We start from the raw sequence: 20793 nt of genomic DNA on the forward strand, positions 1-20793 counted from the left end.
ATGTAGCATGCTTCTGCCTACAGATGCTTTTCTGAGTGACTTGTGTTGTGAGAGAACCAGAATTCAAACATAAACTCCTGGATTACATTTTATAATATTGTTTGCTCTTTTTAGTAACATATGGTAGCATACATGTTTCACACGGTGGGAAGTCAAGCTAGTTAGTTACATGTAACAACATTACATTATATGGTCAATGTTTGTGTGTATCCTCTTAGCTTTTACCTTCGACATCAACAAGCGACGCACGGGTATCTTTGCTCTGCAATCTCCTATCTCCATCGGTTTCACTGGGAAGACTTCCGGTGGTGTGTCATGGCGGCATGGTGAAGCTTGCTCAAAGGGAACAATAACCAAGCCGTACTGTCATCTTCAGACGCCGGTTTTGGGACTTATTTCAGGCCTAACATCGCCACGAACGTCCACATTCGTCTTGGAATTGCAAGCAGTCATTCGCGGTTTCCATCCGCACGGCCATGGCGGCACATAAACCAGTGGAATGGGTTCAGGCGGTGATAAACAGATTCGACGAGCAGGTAATATTATAGTGTTAGTTATATGAGTTCGAAGTGGGAGTAGTTAGCTAGTTGCAACTGCAAGCAGTGAATCTTTTGTTGAGGGCTTGTACAGGTAGATCGCTAATTGTATTTATGTCACTGTGAAGTGCATGCTAGACTGCTTTCTAGCTAGGTAGCTATTGATAGTAACTACGTTAGGACAAATATTTTTATATCTGTGTTTGGATGATGTGTACCAAAAGTGCAAGTTACTTTTATTTACCTAGCTAGTAAGCTACCCATGTAGCTAGCTAGACAACTAAACATGCATTTTAATGTTGCATATATTTTGGGTGTTGGTGTAGCTAACTCGGAGTATTTGCACACTACGTCTAATATTGGCTAATTCTTCCTAGACAATTGGGGAAAAGATGTCCCTATTGTACCAGCTAGGAAGTCTTATAACTTAGCTACCTTGCTAACTGTAAACAAATGAGAGGTGTGACTCCAACATGCACTGATTAAAATGCAAGGGCTGTCACATGTGGGGAAAAAATGAAGAACATACTGGTTGCATGCTGTCAGCCAACATTCATGTTGCTGTCTGAGGAATCTGGATTTTCAACCTGACCATGTTTCTGCTCTGAGGTAACGTTAAACGCTCAATAATAAGATCAAAAACAACATGGATCCGTACAAATTGACAGACATCCGTTTTTTGTTAAATATCTACTTACATAATTACCACATCCTTAAATTATGATATACGTAGTGTGAGTTTGTCTCAATCCAATATTTGAGCGTGTTTAGGTGTTTGTGGTACAGCAGCAGTCTACAAGGCTCGCCCAACTACAAGGTTCTGGCAGTTAAGTTTTTCTTATTACCCAGAGTTGGATGAATTCGTGGATATTTTTTTTTAGATCTCTGCATGCAGTGTGAATGAAGTTAAGAGGTAATGATGATAGCCAATGCTGACTAGCATTTGTACAATGACTGAAGGCTACAGGTACACCGAATCAAATTTTATTGGTCACATACACATGGTTAGCAGATGTTAATGCGAGTGTAGCGAAATGCTTCTGGTTCTGACAGTGCAGTAATATCTAACAAGTAATCTAACAATTCCCCAACAACTACCTAATACACACACATCTAAAGGGGTGAATGAGAATATGTACATATAAGTATATGGATGAGCGATGGCCGTGCGGCATAGGCATGGTGCAGTAAATGGTATAAAATAAAGTATGTACATGTGACGTGAGCAATGCAAGATATGTAAACATCATTAAAGTAACATTATTTTAAGTGACTAGTGATCCATTTATTAAAGTGTCCAGTAATTGCGTCTCAGTGTAGGCAGCAGCCTCTCTGAGTTAGTGATGGCTATTTAACAGTCTGATGGCCTTGAGATAGAAGCTGTTTTTCAATCTCTCTGTCCCAGCTTTAAATCACCTGTACTCACCTCGCCTTCTGGATGATAGCGATGTGTAGTACTGTACAGTACTGCTACAGTATCCCTTTAAGCGTGCCAAAAATTCCACTAATGAACTTGAGGTTGAATGTGTGAAACATTGGGTCAGGTAGTCTAGCCAGTCCATCAATAGTTTTTACACTGTCTGTTGCCCCTAACTATATCTCATCAGAAGTCATTATCAGTCAACATTATCAAATTGTAAGATCAATGTTTTAAAATGCTCCAGCTGACTTGATGGAGAGTTTGTTGTTGCTTGAGAGCTGGTATGTCTGTAAATCAGCTCTGGGTCTCAATTTTATCCAAACTAAGCTTTGTCTGTTTTGGTTGTCAAAGACCACCTCCAAAGGGACTGAAACAAATGGTTCTTGCTGCAGTGCAAGCAGTGCTGCCAGAAACTCATCACCTTCTTTAAACTCCTTTGTGTGAAAGCTGTTCTACAAATAAACTTGCAGTGGTTTGTATTTAACCTAAACATGCTTAAGTGCCATGGCACACTGTGCAACTGCCCTCAACTCCAGTACAGACTTTTGAAATGGAATATCAGCACTTTTTGTGCAGTTTGGGTAGGATCTGGGCCTCGGGTTTCAGAGGCTATGGAGGGATTCTGTAGCACAGAGTGGTGATTGTACTCAGATGGTGATTGTACTCAGGCTTAGCAGCTCTGCTCGGATTATTACAGTTTGATGAAAGTGTAATAAGGGATTAAATCCGCCTCGTGTTGTTAAGACCATTTAGAAGCCTCTAAGTCATAGGATTGCATGTGTTGGCTTTATCAGGGTGGATTTCATAGTCAGAATCATATTTTCTGTGTTAACCTTGCTTATTTTGCCCAAAAACCTACCCAGTGTCCAGAAACAATGAAAGTGTTCTGAAACGAAAAGTCTAAATCACAGTTGTATGCAACTTCAGAATCCTGCATTACAACCAAAACAATGTATGTCAAAAAGCTACCACAGAGAGGAAGAGAGAGGTTGGTGGATGCCAATGTGATGTACGAGATTAATGAGAAATAATAATCTCAACCTAGTAGTATTGGTCATCACAGCATCAGCCCAGAAAGATATGAAGCAGGGATTGGACTGTGGGCTGAAGTTCAGACGCCTGACTATTCTCCTACCCCCTATCTTGGGACTTTCATTCCCAGGCTAAAGTTTCTCCCTGAGGGGCCCCAGTGGTAGACAGGATCCAGCTAGTAAGCAGTCCTAGGCCATGAGGCTCTTCCTTAGGTTCAGACATGCATCCATTCTAACTGTTTCCTCAACCATGATTAGGCCTACAACAGTGTAGTCTCCACTTACCATGCTCCCAAGCCCTGTTTATCATTGGGCTGTTGGGGAAGTCTGGAAGTGGAAATCGAGGCTAACAACATCCTGGCTCTGTTGCCCCACGACTATGCCGGGGCCTGAAGGAGAGGCAGAGCCACATCAATGAGGAGTGCTCCATTCAGAAAATCTCACTTCTCAACTGTGCTGCTGCTTATGGCTCATTAACATTCCAAGCTTGATGTGCTCTGCATACAAGATCCCAGATGTGTTTGTTTTTGTCCCGTGTAAATATTCATTTATTTTTTGTATACATTAAATTATTTCAATCTCTTTTTTTCCATTTTCAAATTAAATATACCTTCCTGCAACCCGCCTCACTCAATGTGGTACGGATCTGCTATTTTTTTTAGACCTTATAACTAGAGGTCGACCGATTTAATCGGAATGGCCGATTTCAAGTTTTCATAACAATCAGAAATCGGTATTTTTGGGCGCCGATTTGATTTTTAATTAAAATTTGTATACCTTTTATTTAACTAGGCAAGTCAGTTAAGAACACATTCTTATTTTCAATGACGGCGTAGGAACGGTTGGTTAATTGCCTTGTTCAGGGGCAGAACGACTGATTTTTCACCTTGTCAGCACGGGGATCCAATCTTGCAACCTTACGGTTAACTAGTCCTACGCTCTAACCACCTGCCTCTCGTTGCACTCCACTCCACAACTGCCTGTTACGCGAATGCAGTAGAAGCCAAGGTAAGTCGCTAGCTAGCATTAAACTTATCTTATAAAAAACAATCAATCATAATCACTAGTTAACTACACATGGTTGATGATATTACTAGTTTATCTAGCAGCGTGTCCTGCGTTGCATATAATCGATGCAACGCTGGGGGATGATTTAACAAAAGCGCATTTGCGAAAAAAGCACAATCGTTGACGACTGTGCCTAACCATAAACACGATGCCTTTCTTACAATCAATACACAGAAGTATATATTTTTAAACCTGCATATTTAGCTAAAAGAAATCCAGGTTAGCAGGCAATATTAACCAGGTGAAATTGTGTCACTTCTCTTGTGTTCATTGCACGCAGAGTCAGGGTATATGCAACAGTTTGGGCAGCCTGGCTCATTGCGAACTAATTTGCCAGAATTGTACGTAATTATGACATAACATTGAAGGTTGTGCAATGTAACAAGAATATTTAGACGTATGGATGCCACCCATTAGATAAAATACGGAACCGTTCCGTATTTCACTGAAAGAATAAACGTCTTGTTTTCGAGATGAAAATTTCCCGGAATCGACCATATTAATGACCTAAGGCTCGTATTTCTGTGTGTTATTATGTTATAATTAAGTCTATGATTTGATAGAGCAGTCTGACTGAGCAATGGTAGGTAGCAGCAGGCTCATAAGCATTCATTCAAACAGCACTTTTGTGCGTTTTGCCAGCAGCTCTTCGCAAGCACAGCGCTGTTTATGACTTCAAGCCTATCAGCCTAATGGCTGGTGTAACCGATGTGAAATGGCTAGCTAGTTAGCGGGGTGCGCGCTAATAGTGTTTCAAACGTCACTCGCTCTGAGACTTGGAGTATTCCCCACGGCTTTTGTGGAGCGATGGGTAACGCTGCTTCGAGTGTGGCTGTTGTCGATGTGTTCCTGGTTCGAGCCCAGGTAGGGGCGAGGAGAGGAACGGAAGCTATACTGTTACACTGGCAATGCTATAGTGCCTATAAAAACATCAAATAGTCAAAGGTATATGAAATACAAATGGTATAGAGAGAAATAGTCCAATAAATACTATATTAACTTCAACCTAAAACCTCTTACCTTGGAATATTGAAGACTCATGTTAAAAGGAACCACCAGCTTTCATATGTTCTCATGTTCTGAGCAAGGAACTTCAACGTTAGCTTTTTTTACATGGCACATATTGCACTTTTACTTCTCCAACACTTTGTTTTTGCATTATTTAAACCAAATTGAACATGTTTCATTATTTATTTGAGGCTAAATGGATTTTTATTGATGTATTATATTAATTTAATATAAGTGTTCATTCAGTATTGTTGTAATTGTCATTATTACAAATAAATAAATAAAAATCGTCTGATTTAATCGGTATCGGCGTTGAAAAATCATAATTGGTCGACCTCTACTTATAACTGGAACCTCCATCAGAGCTAGTTAGCTACTAGCTATTTAGTCATTGTTAGCCACTGCTAGCGGTCTTTACCTATAGCTCAGACACCAGCCACTTTAGCCCGTATAATACCTGCCAGTTTGCACAGCGCGATATCAGCCCTGAGCATATTGGACTGCTTTTTTTCCCTCCACGATATCACCGGAATCCTGCCGCAAGCTCTGGACCATTACACTGGATCATTGCAGCTAGCTAGCTGCTACCGAGTAACTATTGTCCAGAAGCATGCACCAGTTAGCCTCGAGCTAGGCCCATCTCCCGGCTAGTAAACGAAGTACACCAACTACAATACCTCTCTTGCCAATTGGCCTGGACCCTTTGTCGACACGGAGCCCCGCCGATCCATCACGACTTGTCCCGTCAGTAGAGGTAGTCATCTTAAATAAGCATGCCCCTTTCAAATTTAGAACTAATGACAGATATAGCCCTTAGTTCACTCCAGACTTGACTGCCCTTGACCAGCACAAAAACATCCTGTGGCGTCCTGCACTAGCATCGGATAGTCCGCGCGATATGCAACTTTTCAGGGAAATCAAGAACCAAAATACTCACACAGTTATTTAGTTAGGCTAGTTCCAAAAAGTTTTGGGACACTGTAAAGTCCATGGAGAATAAGAGCACCTCCTCCCAGCTGCCCACTGCACTGAGGCTAGGAAACACTGTCACCACTGATAAATCCACGATAATCGAGAATTTCAATAAGCATTTCTCTACGGCTGGCCATACTTTCACCTGGCTACCCTAGCCAACAGCTCTGCACCCCCCGCAGGAACTGGCCCAAACCCCCCGCTTCTCCTTCACCCAAATCCAGACAGCTGATGTTCTGAAAGAGCTGCAAAATCTGGTTCCCTACAAATCAGCTGGGCTGGACAATCTGGACCCACTATTCCGAAAAGTATCCGCCGCCAACCTCAACCTCAAACTTCAACCTCTTTCGTATCATCTGAGATTCCTCAAGATTTTAAAGTGACTGCTGTCATCCCCCTCTTCAAAGGGGAAGACACTCTAGACCCAAACTGTTATAGACCTATATCTATCCTGCCATGCCTTTCTAAAGTCTTCAAAAGCCAAGTGAACAAACAGATCACCGACCATTTCGAATCCCACCGTACCTTCTCCGCTATGCAATCCGGTTTCTGAGCTGGTCGAGAGCGTGGCTGAGGTGCACCCAACGTCGTAAACGGTATCATAACCGCCATCAATAAGAGACAATACTGTGCAGCCGTCTTCATCGACCTGGCCAAGGCTTTCGACTCTGTCAATCACCGTATTCTTATCGGCAGATTCAATAGCCTTGGCTTCTCAAATGACCGCCTTGCCTGTTTCGCCAACTACTTCTCAGAGTTCAGTGTGTCAAATCGGAGGGCCCGTTGTCCGGAACTCTGGCAGTCTCTATGGGGGTGCCACAGGGTTACATTTTCGGGCCACGTTTTTTCTATGTCAATGATGTCACTCTTGCTGTGGGTGATTCTTTGATCCACCTTTACGCAGACGACACCATTCTGTATACATCTGGCCTTTCTTTGGACACTGTTAACAAACCTCCAAACGAGCTTCAACGACATACAACACTCCTTCCGTGGCCTCCAACTGGTCTTAAATGCTAGTAAAACTAAATGTATGCTCATCAACCGATCGCTGCCTGCACCCGCCCGCCCGACTAGCATCACTACTCTGGACAGTTCTGACTTAGAATATGTGGACAACTATAAATACCTAGGTGTCTGGACAGACTGTAAACTCTCCTTCCATACTCACATTAAATCTAGAATCGGCTTCCTATTTCGCAACAAAGCCTCCTTCACTCATGCTGCCTAACATACCGTTGTAAAACTGACTATCCTACCGATCCTTGACTTCGGTGATGTCATTTACAAAATAGCCTCCAACACTCTACTCAGCAAACTGGATTTAGTCTATCACAGTGCCATCCGTTTTGTCACCAAAACCCCATATACTACCCACCACTGCGACCTGTATGCTCTCATTGGTTGGTCCTCGCTACATATTCGTTGCCAAACCCACTGGCTCCAGGTCATCTATAAGTCTTTGCTAGGTAAAGCCCTGCCTTATCTCAGCTCACTGCTCACGATAGCAACACCCACCCGTAGCATGCGCTCCAGCAGGTATATTTCACTGGTCATCCCCAAAGCCAACACCTCATATGGCCGCCTTCCTTCCAGTTCTCTGCTGCCAATGACTGGAACGAATTGCAAAAATCACTGAAGCTGGAATCTTATATCTAACTTTAAGCGAAAACTTGAACTCGGCCCTAATTAATCGGCTATTCCGATTAATCGGTCGACCTCTAGTTCAGAGGAGACTGCATGAATCAGGTCTTCATGGTCGAATTGCTGCAAAGAAACCACGACTAAATGATACCAATAAGAAGAGACTTGCTTGGGCCAAGAAACACAAGATCTTTGTTTACAACTGCCGGGTCTTTGTGAGACGCAGAGTAGGTGAACGGATGATCTTGGCATGTGTGGTTCCCACAATGAAGCATGGAGGAGGTGTGGTGGTGTGGGGGTGCTTTGCTAGTGACACTGTCAGTGATTTTATCTAGAATTCAAAGCACACTTAACCAGCATGGCTATCACAGCATTCTGCAGCGATAAGCCATCCCATCTGGTTTGTGCTTAGTGGAACTGTCTTTTGTTGTTCAATAGGACCTCATTTGGCCGCCTTTCGTTCCAGTTCTCTGCTGCCTGTGACTGGAACGAATTGCAAAAATCGCTGAAGTTGGAGACTTTTATCTCCCTCACCAACTTCAAACATCTGCTATCTGAGCAGTTAACCGATCGCTGCAGCTGTACATAGTCTATCGGTAAATAGCCCACCCATTTTTACCTACCTCATCCCCATACTGTTTTTATTTATTTACTTTTCTGCTCTTTTGCACACCAATATCTCTACCTGTACATGACCATCTGATCATTTATCACTCCAGTGTTATTAATCTGCAAAATTGTAATTATTCGCCTACCTCCTCATGCCTTTTGCACACAGTGTATATAGACTCCCCTTTTTTTCTACTGTGTTATTGACTTGTTAATTGTTTACTCCATGTGTAACTCTGTGTTGTCTGTTCACACTGCTGTGCTTTATCTTGGCCAGGTCGCAGTTGCAAATGAGAACTTGTTCTCAACTAGCCTACCTGGTTAAATAAAGGTGAAATAAAAAAAATAAAAAAGGACAATGACCCAACACACCTCCAGGCTGTGTAAGGGCAATTTGACCAGAAGGAGAGTGATTGAGTGCTGCATCAGATGACCTTGCCTCCACAATCACCTGACCTCAACCCAATTGAGATGGTTTGGGATGAGTTGGACTGCAGAGTGAAGGAAAAGCAGCCAACAAGTGCTCAGCATATGTGGGAACTCCTTCAAGACTGTTGGAAAATAATTCCAGGTGAAGCTTGTTTTAGAGAATGCCAAGAGTGTGCGACGCTGTCTGTCATCAAGACAAAGTGTGGCTACTTTGAAGAATCTCAAATATAAAACATATTTTGAGTTGTTAAAAACTTTTTGGGGTTACTACATGATTCCATGTGTGTTATTTCATAGTTTTGATGTCTTCAATATTATTCTACAATGTATAAAATATTAAAAATAAAGAAAAACCCTTGAATGAGTAGGTGTGTCCAAACTTTTGTTTTATACCCCATTTTCCTCACCAATTTCGTGAAATCCAATTGGAAGTTACAGTCTTGTCCCATCGCTGCAATTCCCGTACAGACTCGGGAGAGGCGATGGTCGAGAGCCATGCATCCTCCGAAACACGACCCTGTCAAGCTGCACTGCTTCTTGACACACTGCTCACTTAACCCGGAAGCCAGCCACACCAATGTGACGGAGAAAACACAGTTCAACTGGTGACTGACGTTGGCGTGCATGCGCCCGGCCCACCACAAGGAGTCGCTGGATAGCGATGGGACAAGGACATCCCGTCCTGCCAAACCCTCCCCTGACCCGGACAACCTCGGGTCTAGTGACGCCTCAAGCACTGCGGTGCAGTGCCTTAGACTGCTGTGCCACTGGGAGGCCGGCTTTGTGTAATTCTATTAGACTTGTTCAAACCTGCTGCATACATTGTCCACTGTATAATACCTTCACCCGTGGCTAGATTCCCCTGTGACTTTAGGATGACACATGCTTTTTTCTCTTTCTCCTTAGCTTCCTGTTAAAACGGGACATCAGAACAACCACACCAAAGTCAGCACAGAGCACAACAAGGAATGTCTCATCAACATCTCTAAGTACAAGTTCTCCCACGTCATCAGTGGCCTCACGAACATACTAAAAAATGTGAACAACATGGTAAGTGGCATTTTTTAACGTGTCTCTTTTAGCTATGGGGATCACCACGTTGCATGTCATCAACTCTACCTCCTGGAAGGCGTGTATTGAGTCAAAACTCAGTCAACTCAAGCTTAGGAAGCATGCTAAGGGCTGGAAGTGGTGTTTGCCAAATCACTGTGTCCTCTGTGTCTGTAACCTGTCCTGTACCCACCCTCTCCTCTCTCCAGCGGATATTCGGGGAAGCTGCTGAGAAGAACCTCTACCTCTCCCAGCTGATTATCCTGGACACACTGGAGAAGTGCCTGGCATCGGTGAGGAAAACCTTTACCGTCTGCATCTACTGTATACCTTATTACGTCACCATTTAGTTGGTCTGCTAACCAACCCCCTACACTTGCTTCTGTGTGTTTGTTGTGTATAAACATTTCCCCATTTTTGTTTTTCCCTAGCCTGTCCCATATTAGTCCTATGGCCTCCCCCAACTCAAACAGTTTTCTGTTGACTGAATTTAATTGAACATTGCCAGTCAAGAGCATTGGCCTCCAAAATATGTGAGAAGTTGCCACTGATAACCTGAAAAGCACTCATTGTTTTCTCAGAGAACCTGGAGATGCCAGCTTACACACACCCTATCCTCTCATGTCTTCTCTCTCTTTGTCTCTGTATTCCTCTTGTGTGTATGTACTGATATGTACGTGGAACTGATAGATGCACACACACACTACATGTTACTGTTTTTAAATGTATGTAAATTGTAAAGTCTTTTGTCTGTAAATTATTTTTCGTTATGTGTTGGACCCCAGTAAGACTAGCTGACATCGGCTAACGGGGATCCTAATAAATCAAATAAAATCCTCCCAGCAATCAAAGGACTGCCTGCGTCTGGACGAGACCATGCTGGTGAAGCAGCTGCTGCCAGAGATCTGTCACTTCATCCACACGTACCGTGAGGGCCACCAGCACGCTGCTGAGCTCCGTGCCTCCGCCTCAGGGGTCCTCTTCTCCCTCAGCTGCAACAACTTCAACGCTGTTTTCAGCCGCATCTCCACCAGGCAACCCTGATCCTGAGGAACTGCAGACTGTGTTGGCTAATTAATTCACTGTCACTATCACTGTGTTGATGAGCAGTTGATCAGATGTGTTAGTACAGGGCTGGAATAATAGCCTGCCCACCTTGTTGTTCTTCCAAGGTCAATGGCAACTGACCTACATTATCTTTTGTGGAAAAATGCATTTGTGTCTTTAAAAACTTCCACCAGACCTGATTTTCCCAAAAGTGTAATATTACAAATATTTCAAATGAAGTTATGTCTTCAGAAGTAATGATGAGGTGACTGTTTGGGCACCCTTTCTACTTATGCCATATGCCTTGTTTGCATACCTCAGCACTTCAGTTAAACAGCCAGCCATGGACAATGTCACTGAGAATGAACTGTTAACCCAGTCATGACGGAAATCCCTCCCTCCCCACCCAGGATGTTCAGGATGGTGCAACGTTACAGAATGTTCAGATGAACAATAAAACAGGGAATCCTGTTACCTCTATTAGGTTAATTGTCCCCCACAATGAAATCAGGAAGGGGACTGTGGATCTGCCTCTGTCCGTTAGTATGTTTGTCACACGCGATATCTCAGACAGTGCTGGCCCGATTTTTACTGAACTTGGATTAATAACGCGTCTTGCCATAGAGATACAACATTTACAAAATTACACTGATTGGCTAGAGGGGGTGCTATAGTATTCAACTGAAATTCCAAATGATGAACAAGCATATCTCCTGCCCCGTTTGAGCTACAGTCATGTCATTTTTTTATATGCATGCATTTCCTCATTAGAAACACATTTCCCATAACAACCAATATCATTTCAGGAACTTGCAAACTAAATGTCTTTCCACATGTTTTGAATTGGCGCTTGTTGCATCCATATGCCACATATGGATGTAAATTGGAGACGGGACTTGATAGGTCTCCATCCGTTAGTACATTCGTACAGTTGTACCTTCATCACACGTGATGTCTCAGACAGCACTGGCCTGATTTTTGAAGAAACTTGTATCATTCACCCATCTTCCCATAGAGATTTATGTGGATTGTCTCAAAGGGGGTGCTATAGTAATCAACTGAAATTCCCAACTTTGAACAAGCATATCTCCAGTCCCGTTTGAACTATTGTCATGAAATGTGGTTCATATATGCAGCCCCTCATGAGCAACTAGATTCCCATAACAACCTATATAATTTTGGTACTTACAAATTACATTTCTTTCCACACAACATACTTTGTAATAATTGTCTCTAATTGACACAAGGAGCAATACATCATCCATGGGGGACATGTTTACTGTAGACTGGCAACATTCAGAAAGTTTCACTTCATTGATACACTCATGTCAGTTTCCTGTCTTGAAGGATGAGGGGATGATGTCAAAAAGGCAACCTCTACAAGGCTGTCCTCTTTTCCCTCTCTTCCACCCCCTCTTCTTTCCCTCCTTTCTCCTGAGAAACTGGTAGAATTATATCTCTGTATGTCATGTTTGACTGGACGAACTTGTTCCATGGCAGTGTCTGAGAGTCCTTATCCATTGTGTTCTCCCTCAGGTTGCAGGAGCTGACAGTCTGCTCAGAAGACACTGTGGATGTGCACGATATAGAGCTCATGCAGTACATCAACGTGGACTGCTCCAAACTTAAAAGACTGCTCCAAGGTAGCTACACACTCACTCAATTCCTTGTATGTCATACTCTTTTTTTAAATAGTTTTTTGCTAATACTCTATTACTTTTTACTACATCCTCTCAGAAACGGTATTAAAATTCAAAGCCCTGAAGAAACCTGCCCAACATGCCGTCATTAACAGTTTGGAAAAGGTTTGTGCACCAATATATCTATATTCAGTGCTGCTGTTTTGTGTTTATGAAGTTGGTGTATTATTATATACTACATGACCAAAGGTATGTGGACACCCCTTCAAATTAGTGGTTTTGGCTATTTCAGCCACACCAGTTGCTGACCGGTGAGCTGTGAAGTGATGGGCCACAAGCTCACAGAATGGGACCACTGAGTGCTGAAGTGCGTAGTGTACTTGCCTGTTTTTGGTTGCAATACTCACTACCGAGTTCCAAACTGCCTCTGGAAGCAACGTCAGCACAAAAACTGATGTCTGGAGATTCATGAAATGGGTTTCAAGCTCATCACCATTGGACTCTGGAGCAGTGGAAACGTGTTCTCTGGAGTGATGAATCACGGTTCACCATCTGGCAGTCCGACGGACAAATCTGCATGTGGATGCCAGGAAAATGCTACCTGCCCCAATGCGTAGTGTCAAGTGTACAGTTTGGTGGAGGAGGAACAATGGTCTGTGGCTGTTTTTCATGGTTCAGGCTAGGCCCCTTAGTTCCAGTGAAGGGAAATCTAAACTCTACAGCTTACAATGACATTCTAGGCGATTCTGTGCTTACAACTTTGTGGCAACAGTTTGGAGAAGGCCCTTTCCTGTTTCAGCATGACAATGCCCCCATGCACAAAGCAAGGTCCATACAGAAATGGTTTGTTGAGACCGGTGTGGTAGATCTTGACTGGCCTGCACAGAGCCCTGACCTCAACCCCATCGAACACGTTTGGGATGAATTGGAACGCCGACTGCGCGCCAGGCCTAATCGCACAACATCAGTGCCCAACCTCACTAATGCTCTTGCAGCTGAATGGAATCAAGTTTCCGCAGCAGTGTTTGAACATCTAGTGGAAAGCCTTCCCAGTAGAGTGGAGGCTGTTATAGTAGCAAAGGGGGACCAACTCCTTATTAATGCCCATGATTTTAGAATGAGATGTTTGACTAGCAGGTGTCCACATACCATTGAACATGTAGTGTATTATTCATGGTATTCACTACTGCCACCTCTTGGCTGCTGATGAAAGGTTTAAAATACAATTTTCCACTTTGAGGACATCACAGGTTGCAGGTTTCCATTGATGCAGGTTTCCATTGATCCAGGTTTATTGGAAAAACATTGAAATGTGTAATGAAATGGCAGCTATAGGAAAAATGCTCTAAAGATTGACACCATTCTTTAAACTTTCTTTATTGCTACAAATGATGATAGAAGCAATGTTTTTCAAATAAATGTTGATTGCCAAATAGTGTTGACGGTACACAGAGCACTATGCAAGTTTTACTATCCCATTATTTCAGATCAACTGCAGTGCGAAGTTCACCATGACAATAAATTGGCACATAGGAATTATTAGACTATGGCAGCTTAGTAAATTCTTGCGCTCTATCCATGCTGGCCTTTGTGGGCTACCTGAGACATGGGACAGATGGCTGGGAGGGAATCCAGGCTGTCGCCATATTATTCATGTGCAATTTGCCTAAATGGATAATGGAAACACTTCAACTCCTTCATGTTTATTCAACACCAGGTTTTTGTGAAAACGTCTTCTGTTTGTTGGTGTGACGTCATTACGTCCAGCTGTTTTTATCGACACAAGACAGTTGGATGGAAATGCACCGTAGCAGGCAATTGATCTGTGGCTTCGGAAAGTATTCAGACCCCTGGACTTTTTCCACATTTTGTTACATTACAGCCTTATTCTACATTTATTTTGCAAATGTATTAAAATGATTTTCTATTCAAACGTTCTAAATGTCGCTAATAAATCACTGGAAAAGTTCATGGAAACATAGCTACTGTCCCATTCTAGAGAGGACAGTGCTAAATATTTGTGTTCCTCCCCAGGCCTTTTGGAACTGGGTAGAGAACTACCCTGATGAGTTTACCATGCTCTACCAGAGACCACAGACAGACATGGCAGGTCAGTATTCTCAAGTGCCTTGTATTGGACTGAAACACAATGCAGATGCTATCATTACATGCACTTTTCATTTTACTTTTTTTAATGTGAAATCTTCAGTCTCAAAGGGACTGTAGGGAACAGATCAGGACGATAAATAAGAAGTATGATGAGTTAAGGGCTATCTCACTCGTCTGTCTGGCACGCCCTTTAGATGCTGCGGAGAGGCTGTTTGACCTGGTGGACAGCTTTGCTGAGAGTGCCAAGAGGAAGGCAGCGGTGTGGCCTTTACAGATCATTCTCCTCATCCTCTGTCCCGAGATCACACACATCATCTCTCGAGAGGTGGTGGAGGAGAGCAAGGCCAACAAGGTGAGATGAGTCGGCACACACACACTGGGATTAAATAGGTAGTGTGGCTGATAGAGAAAGCAACTATCTCGTTACAGAAGCTGTTCCTGGAGAGCTTGAGGAAGGCTCTAGCAGGCCAGGGGGGCAGCAAGCAACTAACAGAGAGTGCAGCCATCGCCTGTGTCAAACTGTGCAAGGCCTCCACCTACATCAACCGGGAGGACCACTCGGGCATCTTCCTCCTGGTGCAGTCCATCGTGGTGGACCTCAAGGTCAGATAAACGAAACACTCTGTCGCCCTCTGGGGGCTAGGGAACACTACAGCAGTGGTGTCTGGGTTTTATGTTCGTCATTCCAGTCGTGGAGTAAAATTGACAATGTCATTTCTATATAGAACATTTCTATCTACAACGTCCTGAACGGTAAACAATGATTGATATGCCTATGGCTACCCCTTAGACTTTTATAGTGCAACTTTTGTGCTAGTGCTACCGCTATGGAGCTATGACCATTTTGCTAATACCTATCCAATCCTTTCAGACCTTCACAAAGCCCCTTGCGTAAGGGTTAATTGGGAAATTGGTTAATTTGGAATATTGCAGACGGTCACATACAGACACTTATCTATCCCATCAGGACCTGCTCTTCAACCCCACCAAGCCCTTCTCTCGCGGGGCAGGCAGCCAGAACGCAGACGTGGACCTCATGATCGACTGCTTCGTCTCCTGTTTCCGTATCAACCCTCACAACAATCAGCACTTTAAGGTCAGTCAGTCTGCTCAGCTCATTGGCTGAAAATGTGCAGACCATGTCTGAATGATACCTCTGTGTCAAAGCGGCTTTTTTGACGAAACATTAATAAAGACAATCTCCTCAGGTCTGTTTGGCCTCCGCCTCCCCCTCTACCTTTCACTTTGTCCTGGTCAACTCCCTGCACAGAATCATCACCAATGTAAGTTTGTACCGTCTCCACTACTACTTCCTACCAAGTTCAGTCGAAGTACATTTGATAGGACAGTGCTGATCTCATTGGCCTTTCCCACAGCAGTGCAATATTAATGAGCTTCTATCCTCTTCATCCTTTAGTCTGATCTGGACTGGTGGCCTAAGATTGATGCAGTGTACTGCTACTCTGGAGAGCTGCGACTAATGTTCTCAGACACTCTGAGCCGAGTGATGCAAGGCCTTCACACACATGCCCCACTACGCATGACGCCGGTGAGAAAGGGACTACACACACGCGCACATTCACACTCATTTTCACACCAATCGTTTGAAACACCTTTTGTTTTCCTGTGTAAGCGAACCTCTTAGGAAAAGTATGTATTAGCTACACCTAAATTTACAACTTCTCTCTCTGACAGAGTCTGTCATTTAAAGAGAAAATGACCACCAGCCTTAAGTTCAAAGAGAAAACCACAGACCTGGATACACGCAGCTACAAGTGCCTCCTCCTCGCTCTGGTCAAACTCATCCACGCTGACCCCAAACTCATGCTGCACGTAAGTCTGACACCAACAACCACATACAGTTGAAGTCGGAGGTTTACATACACTTAGGTTGGAGTCATTAAAATTTGTTTTTCAACCACTCCACAAATTTCTTGTTAACCAACTATAGTTTTGGCAAGTCGGTTAGGACATCTACTTTGTGCATGACACAAGTCATTTTCCAACAATTGTTTACAGACAGATGATTTCACTTATAATTCACTGTATCACAATTCCAGTGGGTCAGAAGTTTACATACACTAAGTTGACAGTGCCTTTAAAGAGCTTGGAAAATTCCAGAAAATTATATCATGGCTTTAGAAGCTTCTGAGGCAAATTGATATCATTTGAGTCAATTGGAGGTGTACCTGTGGATGGAGCCTGCGGCTATGGAACCCTGACCTGTTCACCGGACGTGCTACCTGTCCCAGACCTGATGTTTTCAACTCTATAGAGACAGCAAGAGCGGTAGAGATACTCTCAATGACTGTGCTTCTACACCTGCATTGCTTGCTGTTTGGGGTTTTAGGCGGGGTTTCGGTACAGCACTTTGAGATGTCAGCTGATGTACGAAGGGCTATAGAAATAAATTTGATTTGATGTGAATGATCGGCTATGAAAAGCCAACTGACATTTACTCCTGAGGTGCTGACCTGTTGCACCCTCGACAACTACTGTGATTATTATTATTTGACCATGCTGGTCATTTATGAACATTTGAACATCTTGGCCATGTTCTGTTATAATCTCCACCCGGCACAGCCAGAAGAGGACTGGCCACCAATCATAGCCTGGTTCCTCTCTAGGTTTCTTCCTAAGTTTTGGCCTTTCTAGGGAGTTTTCCTAGCCAATGTGCTTCTACACCTGCATTGCTTGCTGTTTGGGGTTTTAGGCTGGGTTTCTGTACAGCACTTTGAGATGTCAGCTGATGTAAGAAGGGCTATAGAAATAAATGTAAATTGATATTTCAAGGCCTACCTTCAAACTCAGTGCCTCTTTGCTTGACATCATGGGAAAATCAAAAGAAATCAGCCAAGACCTCAGAAAAAAAATTGTAGACCTCCACAAGTCTGGTACATCCTTGGGAGAAATGTCCAAATGCCTGAAGGTACCACGTTCATCTGTACAAACAGTACAAACACCATGGGACCACGCAGCCATCATAGCGCTCAGGAAGGAGATGCGTTTTGTCTTCTAGAGATGAACGTATTTTGGTGCGAAAACTGAAAATCAATCCCAGAACAACAGCAAAGGACCTTGTGAAGATGCTGGAGGAAACCGATACAAAAGTATCTATATCTACAGTAAAATGAGTCCCATATTGACAGAACATGAAAGGCCACTCAGTAAGGAAGAAGCCACTGCTCCAAAACAGCCATAAAAAAGCCAGATTACGGTTTGCACACGGAGACAAAGATCGTACTTTTTGGAGAAATGTCCTCTGGTCTGATGAAACAAAAATAGAACTGTTTGGCCATAATGACCGAATAAAGTGGTGATTCTAACTGACCTAAAACAGGGACTTTTTACTAGGATTAAATGTCAGGAATTGTGAAAAACTGAGTTTAAATGTACTTGGCTAAGGTGTATGTAAACTTCCGACTTCAACTGTATATACTGAGACAATGTCCCTTGGTTCTGTTTGAATAGTTAATCACCCTCCCTTCCACTTATGTGTGTGTGGTTCGATTTCCTCTCCGCCCTTGCGTTCACCCATACATGCATGTTTGACATTGTGTGTGTTGTAGAACCCAGGGAAGCAGGCTCAGGAGACTCAGAGCAGCACAGCAGAGCTGATTGCAGGCCTGGTGCAGCTGGTGCCCTTGGTCAATACAGCCCAGCTTTCCCAGGAGGCCATGGAGGTCAGTTCACACTCCTTCTCTCCCTTACTCTCACTCCATCTACTCTGCTTCTTTATTCTTTCTCATTCTGTCCACTTCAGTTCTATTCCCTAGCATTGAATTATCAACTTCAAGTAAGGCATATTTCTCCCTATCTGTCTCTCTCTCCCTGCCCAGGCTCTGCTGGTGCTGCACCTGCCTGAGACCATTGAGCTGTGGAACCCTCAGGCCCCCATTGAAACCTTCTGGGACATCAGGTACAAGGACATGGTTTAGTTTTGGGGGCTTTTCAGTCCAGAGATAATCCATGTAGACAGACACACTGGTCACGGATTCAGTAGTAGTCCCAGTCTTTAGGGGGGTGTGTTGAGATTCCATTGGGCTCTAACACTGGCCTATCCCATTGCAGCTCCCTGGTTCTCTTCCTGATCTGCAAGAAGCTGATTGGTCACCAGATGGTGAACAGTACAGAGGTGTTGAAGTGGCTGAGGGAGATCCTTATCTGCAGGAACAAGTTCCTCCTAAAGAACAAGGTGAGGTCAGGGACTCTAACCTCACATCAGAATAACCATTGAGGGCTAGTTTCCCAGATGCAGATTAAGCCTAGTTCTGAACTAAAAGCACTTTCAATAGAGAATTTCCATTCAAAATAATGTTTAAGTCTAGGACTAGCTTAGGTCTGGAAAACCGTCCGGAGTGTTTTGCAGTTATACAAGTCAAATACACGTGTTGAACATGTCTAAATGTGTGTTGGACATGTCTAAATGTGTGTTGGACGTGTCTAACTCCTCTCTGCTCGCCCAGGAGTGTGCCACGCAGGGCAGTGGAATCCCCATCTGCAGACAGGCCCAGACCAAACTGGAGGTGTGTCTATACATGTTTCTGTGGAGCCCTGACACCGAGGCCGTGCTGGTGGCCATGTCCTGCTTCAGACACCTGTGTGAGGAGGCTGACATCCGCTGTTCCGCTGACGAGGTGCTCGTCCAGAACATCCTGCCCAACTACGCCACCTTCACAGAGTTTGCCTCCGTCAGCAACATAATGGCCACCGGTCAGTAAAAACACTGTTTTGAACACCACTATAACATGCTCTGAGAGTCACTAAAAAGGCCAACGGTTTCAGACCGTGACGCCGCTACTTGTTTCTCTGTTTGGTAGGACGTTCCACCCTGCAGAAGAGAGTGATGGCCTTGTTGAGAAGGATAGAGCACCCCACTGCAGGAAACACTGAGGTGTGAAAGAATAAAGAAGCATAAAATACAGTTTATCCTTGCTTACATCCTTCCAGTATTAGTGACTTGTCCCTTCTTGTTTCCATGTCTCACCCCAGGCATGGGAGGACACGCATGCAAAATGGGAGCAGGACACCAAACAGATTCTGAACTTTCCCAAAAACAAGGTGGAGGATGGTCAGGTAAGAGCACTTACATTTTAGGATTTGGGTGTGTTTCACTGTTAATAAAAAATAATAATATAGGGACCATTGCTCCAAACTCAACCCCATTTGTCTCCCCCTGCAGGAGTGGATCAACATGACAGGCTTCCTGTGTGCTCTGGGTGGGGTGTGTCTGTCCCAGCACAGCAAGCCCTGTGGCCCCACCACCTACAGCCCCCCTATGGGCCCCATGAGCGAACGCAAGTACTCTATGGTCTCTGTGAGGTCTCCAACGCTGCAGCTGGAGCCTCAGCCACCTGCTCCTCCTCTTCCTCCACTGAAACCCCCCTGGGCAGGTTCCTGGACCGCCTGCTGGTCCTGCTGGTATGTGGTCATGAGAGGGTGGGTCTACACGTCCGCACCACGTCAAGGAGCTGCTGGGGCTGGAGCTCAGCCCGGTCCTGTACCACATGCTCTTCAACAAGCTAAGGAACAGCATCGGACGCTTCTTCGACACACGGGCCGGTGAGTGGATGGGCTGCGGAGGAGGAGGAGGATGGGGCACGTTAACCAATTATTTGAATTGTATTCGTGTAGAATGTCATTCTAGGGAGTTTTTACAGGGGGATGGTGACTTTTTTGCTGATTGCAGCACAGAGCCCTGCCTGCGCTGATGTTGTTGAATTTCATTAGTTCATTATAAAGCTGATTTGTTGACATTAGCAGGAAAGTAGTTTAAACTGATTTCATTCATTTGTCTCTGTGCCCTTGCAGGTCCCCATCAATGACACTAACCACAGTTTGTGGAGCAGACCATTGCCATCATGAAGAACCTACTGGATAACCATGCTGAGGGCAGCTCAGAGCACCTTGGACAGGCCAGCATAGAGACCATGATGCTCAACCTGGTCAGGTGAGAGACAAACACTCACAGCTTATGAAATACCTAATCAGTTGTCACTCTTCAGGACCTTATTCGGTCTGATCTCACCCCCCCCAGGTACGTGCGTGTCTTAGGCAACACGTTGCATGCCATCCAGATGAAAACCAAGCTGTGCCAGCTGGTGGAGGTGATGATGGAGAGACGAGACGACCTGTCCTTCTGCCAGGAGATGAAGTTCAGGTGAGCGACAGAGACGGCACTCCCTCCTGGACAGACCTAAACTCTAGCTTAATGCTGAGCCAAACTAGCT

General features: G+C 44.2%; 1 protein-coding gene across 1 annotated transcript; it reads left to right on the forward strand.

The window, feature by feature from the left end:
• The first annotated feature begins 268 nt into the window (after positions 1-268).
• LOC116369372 (neurofibromin-like) lies at positions 269-20129 on the forward strand. Its single transcript, XM_031819470.1, has 20 exons — positions 269-536; positions 9624-9767; positions 9977-10060; positions 10611-10801; positions 12351-12457; positions 12552-12619; positions 14489-14564; positions 14758-14915; positions 14993-15166; positions 15531-15659; positions 15772-15846; positions 15981-16112; positions 16259-16396; positions 18133-18246; positions 18403-18482; positions 18635-18758; positions 19030-19276; positions 19384-19457; positions 19556-19639; positions 19746-20129. Exons 1-20 carry the CDS (start codon positions 477-479, stop codon positions 20127-20129), a joined length of 2643 nt encoding a protein of 880 aa, XP_031675330.1. The 5' UTR covers positions 269-476.
• The last annotated feature ends 664 nt before the right edge of the window (positions 20130-20793 follow it).

The sequence above is a fragment of the Oncorhynchus kisutch genome, unplaced genomic scaffold (genome assembly GCF_002021735.2).
Source record: "Oncorhynchus kisutch isolate 150728-3 unplaced genomic scaffold, Okis_V2 scaffold2180, whole genome shotgun sequence".
Taxonomy (NCBI): Eukaryota; Metazoa; Chordata; class Actinopteri; order Salmoniformes; family Salmonidae; genus Oncorhynchus; species Oncorhynchus kisutch.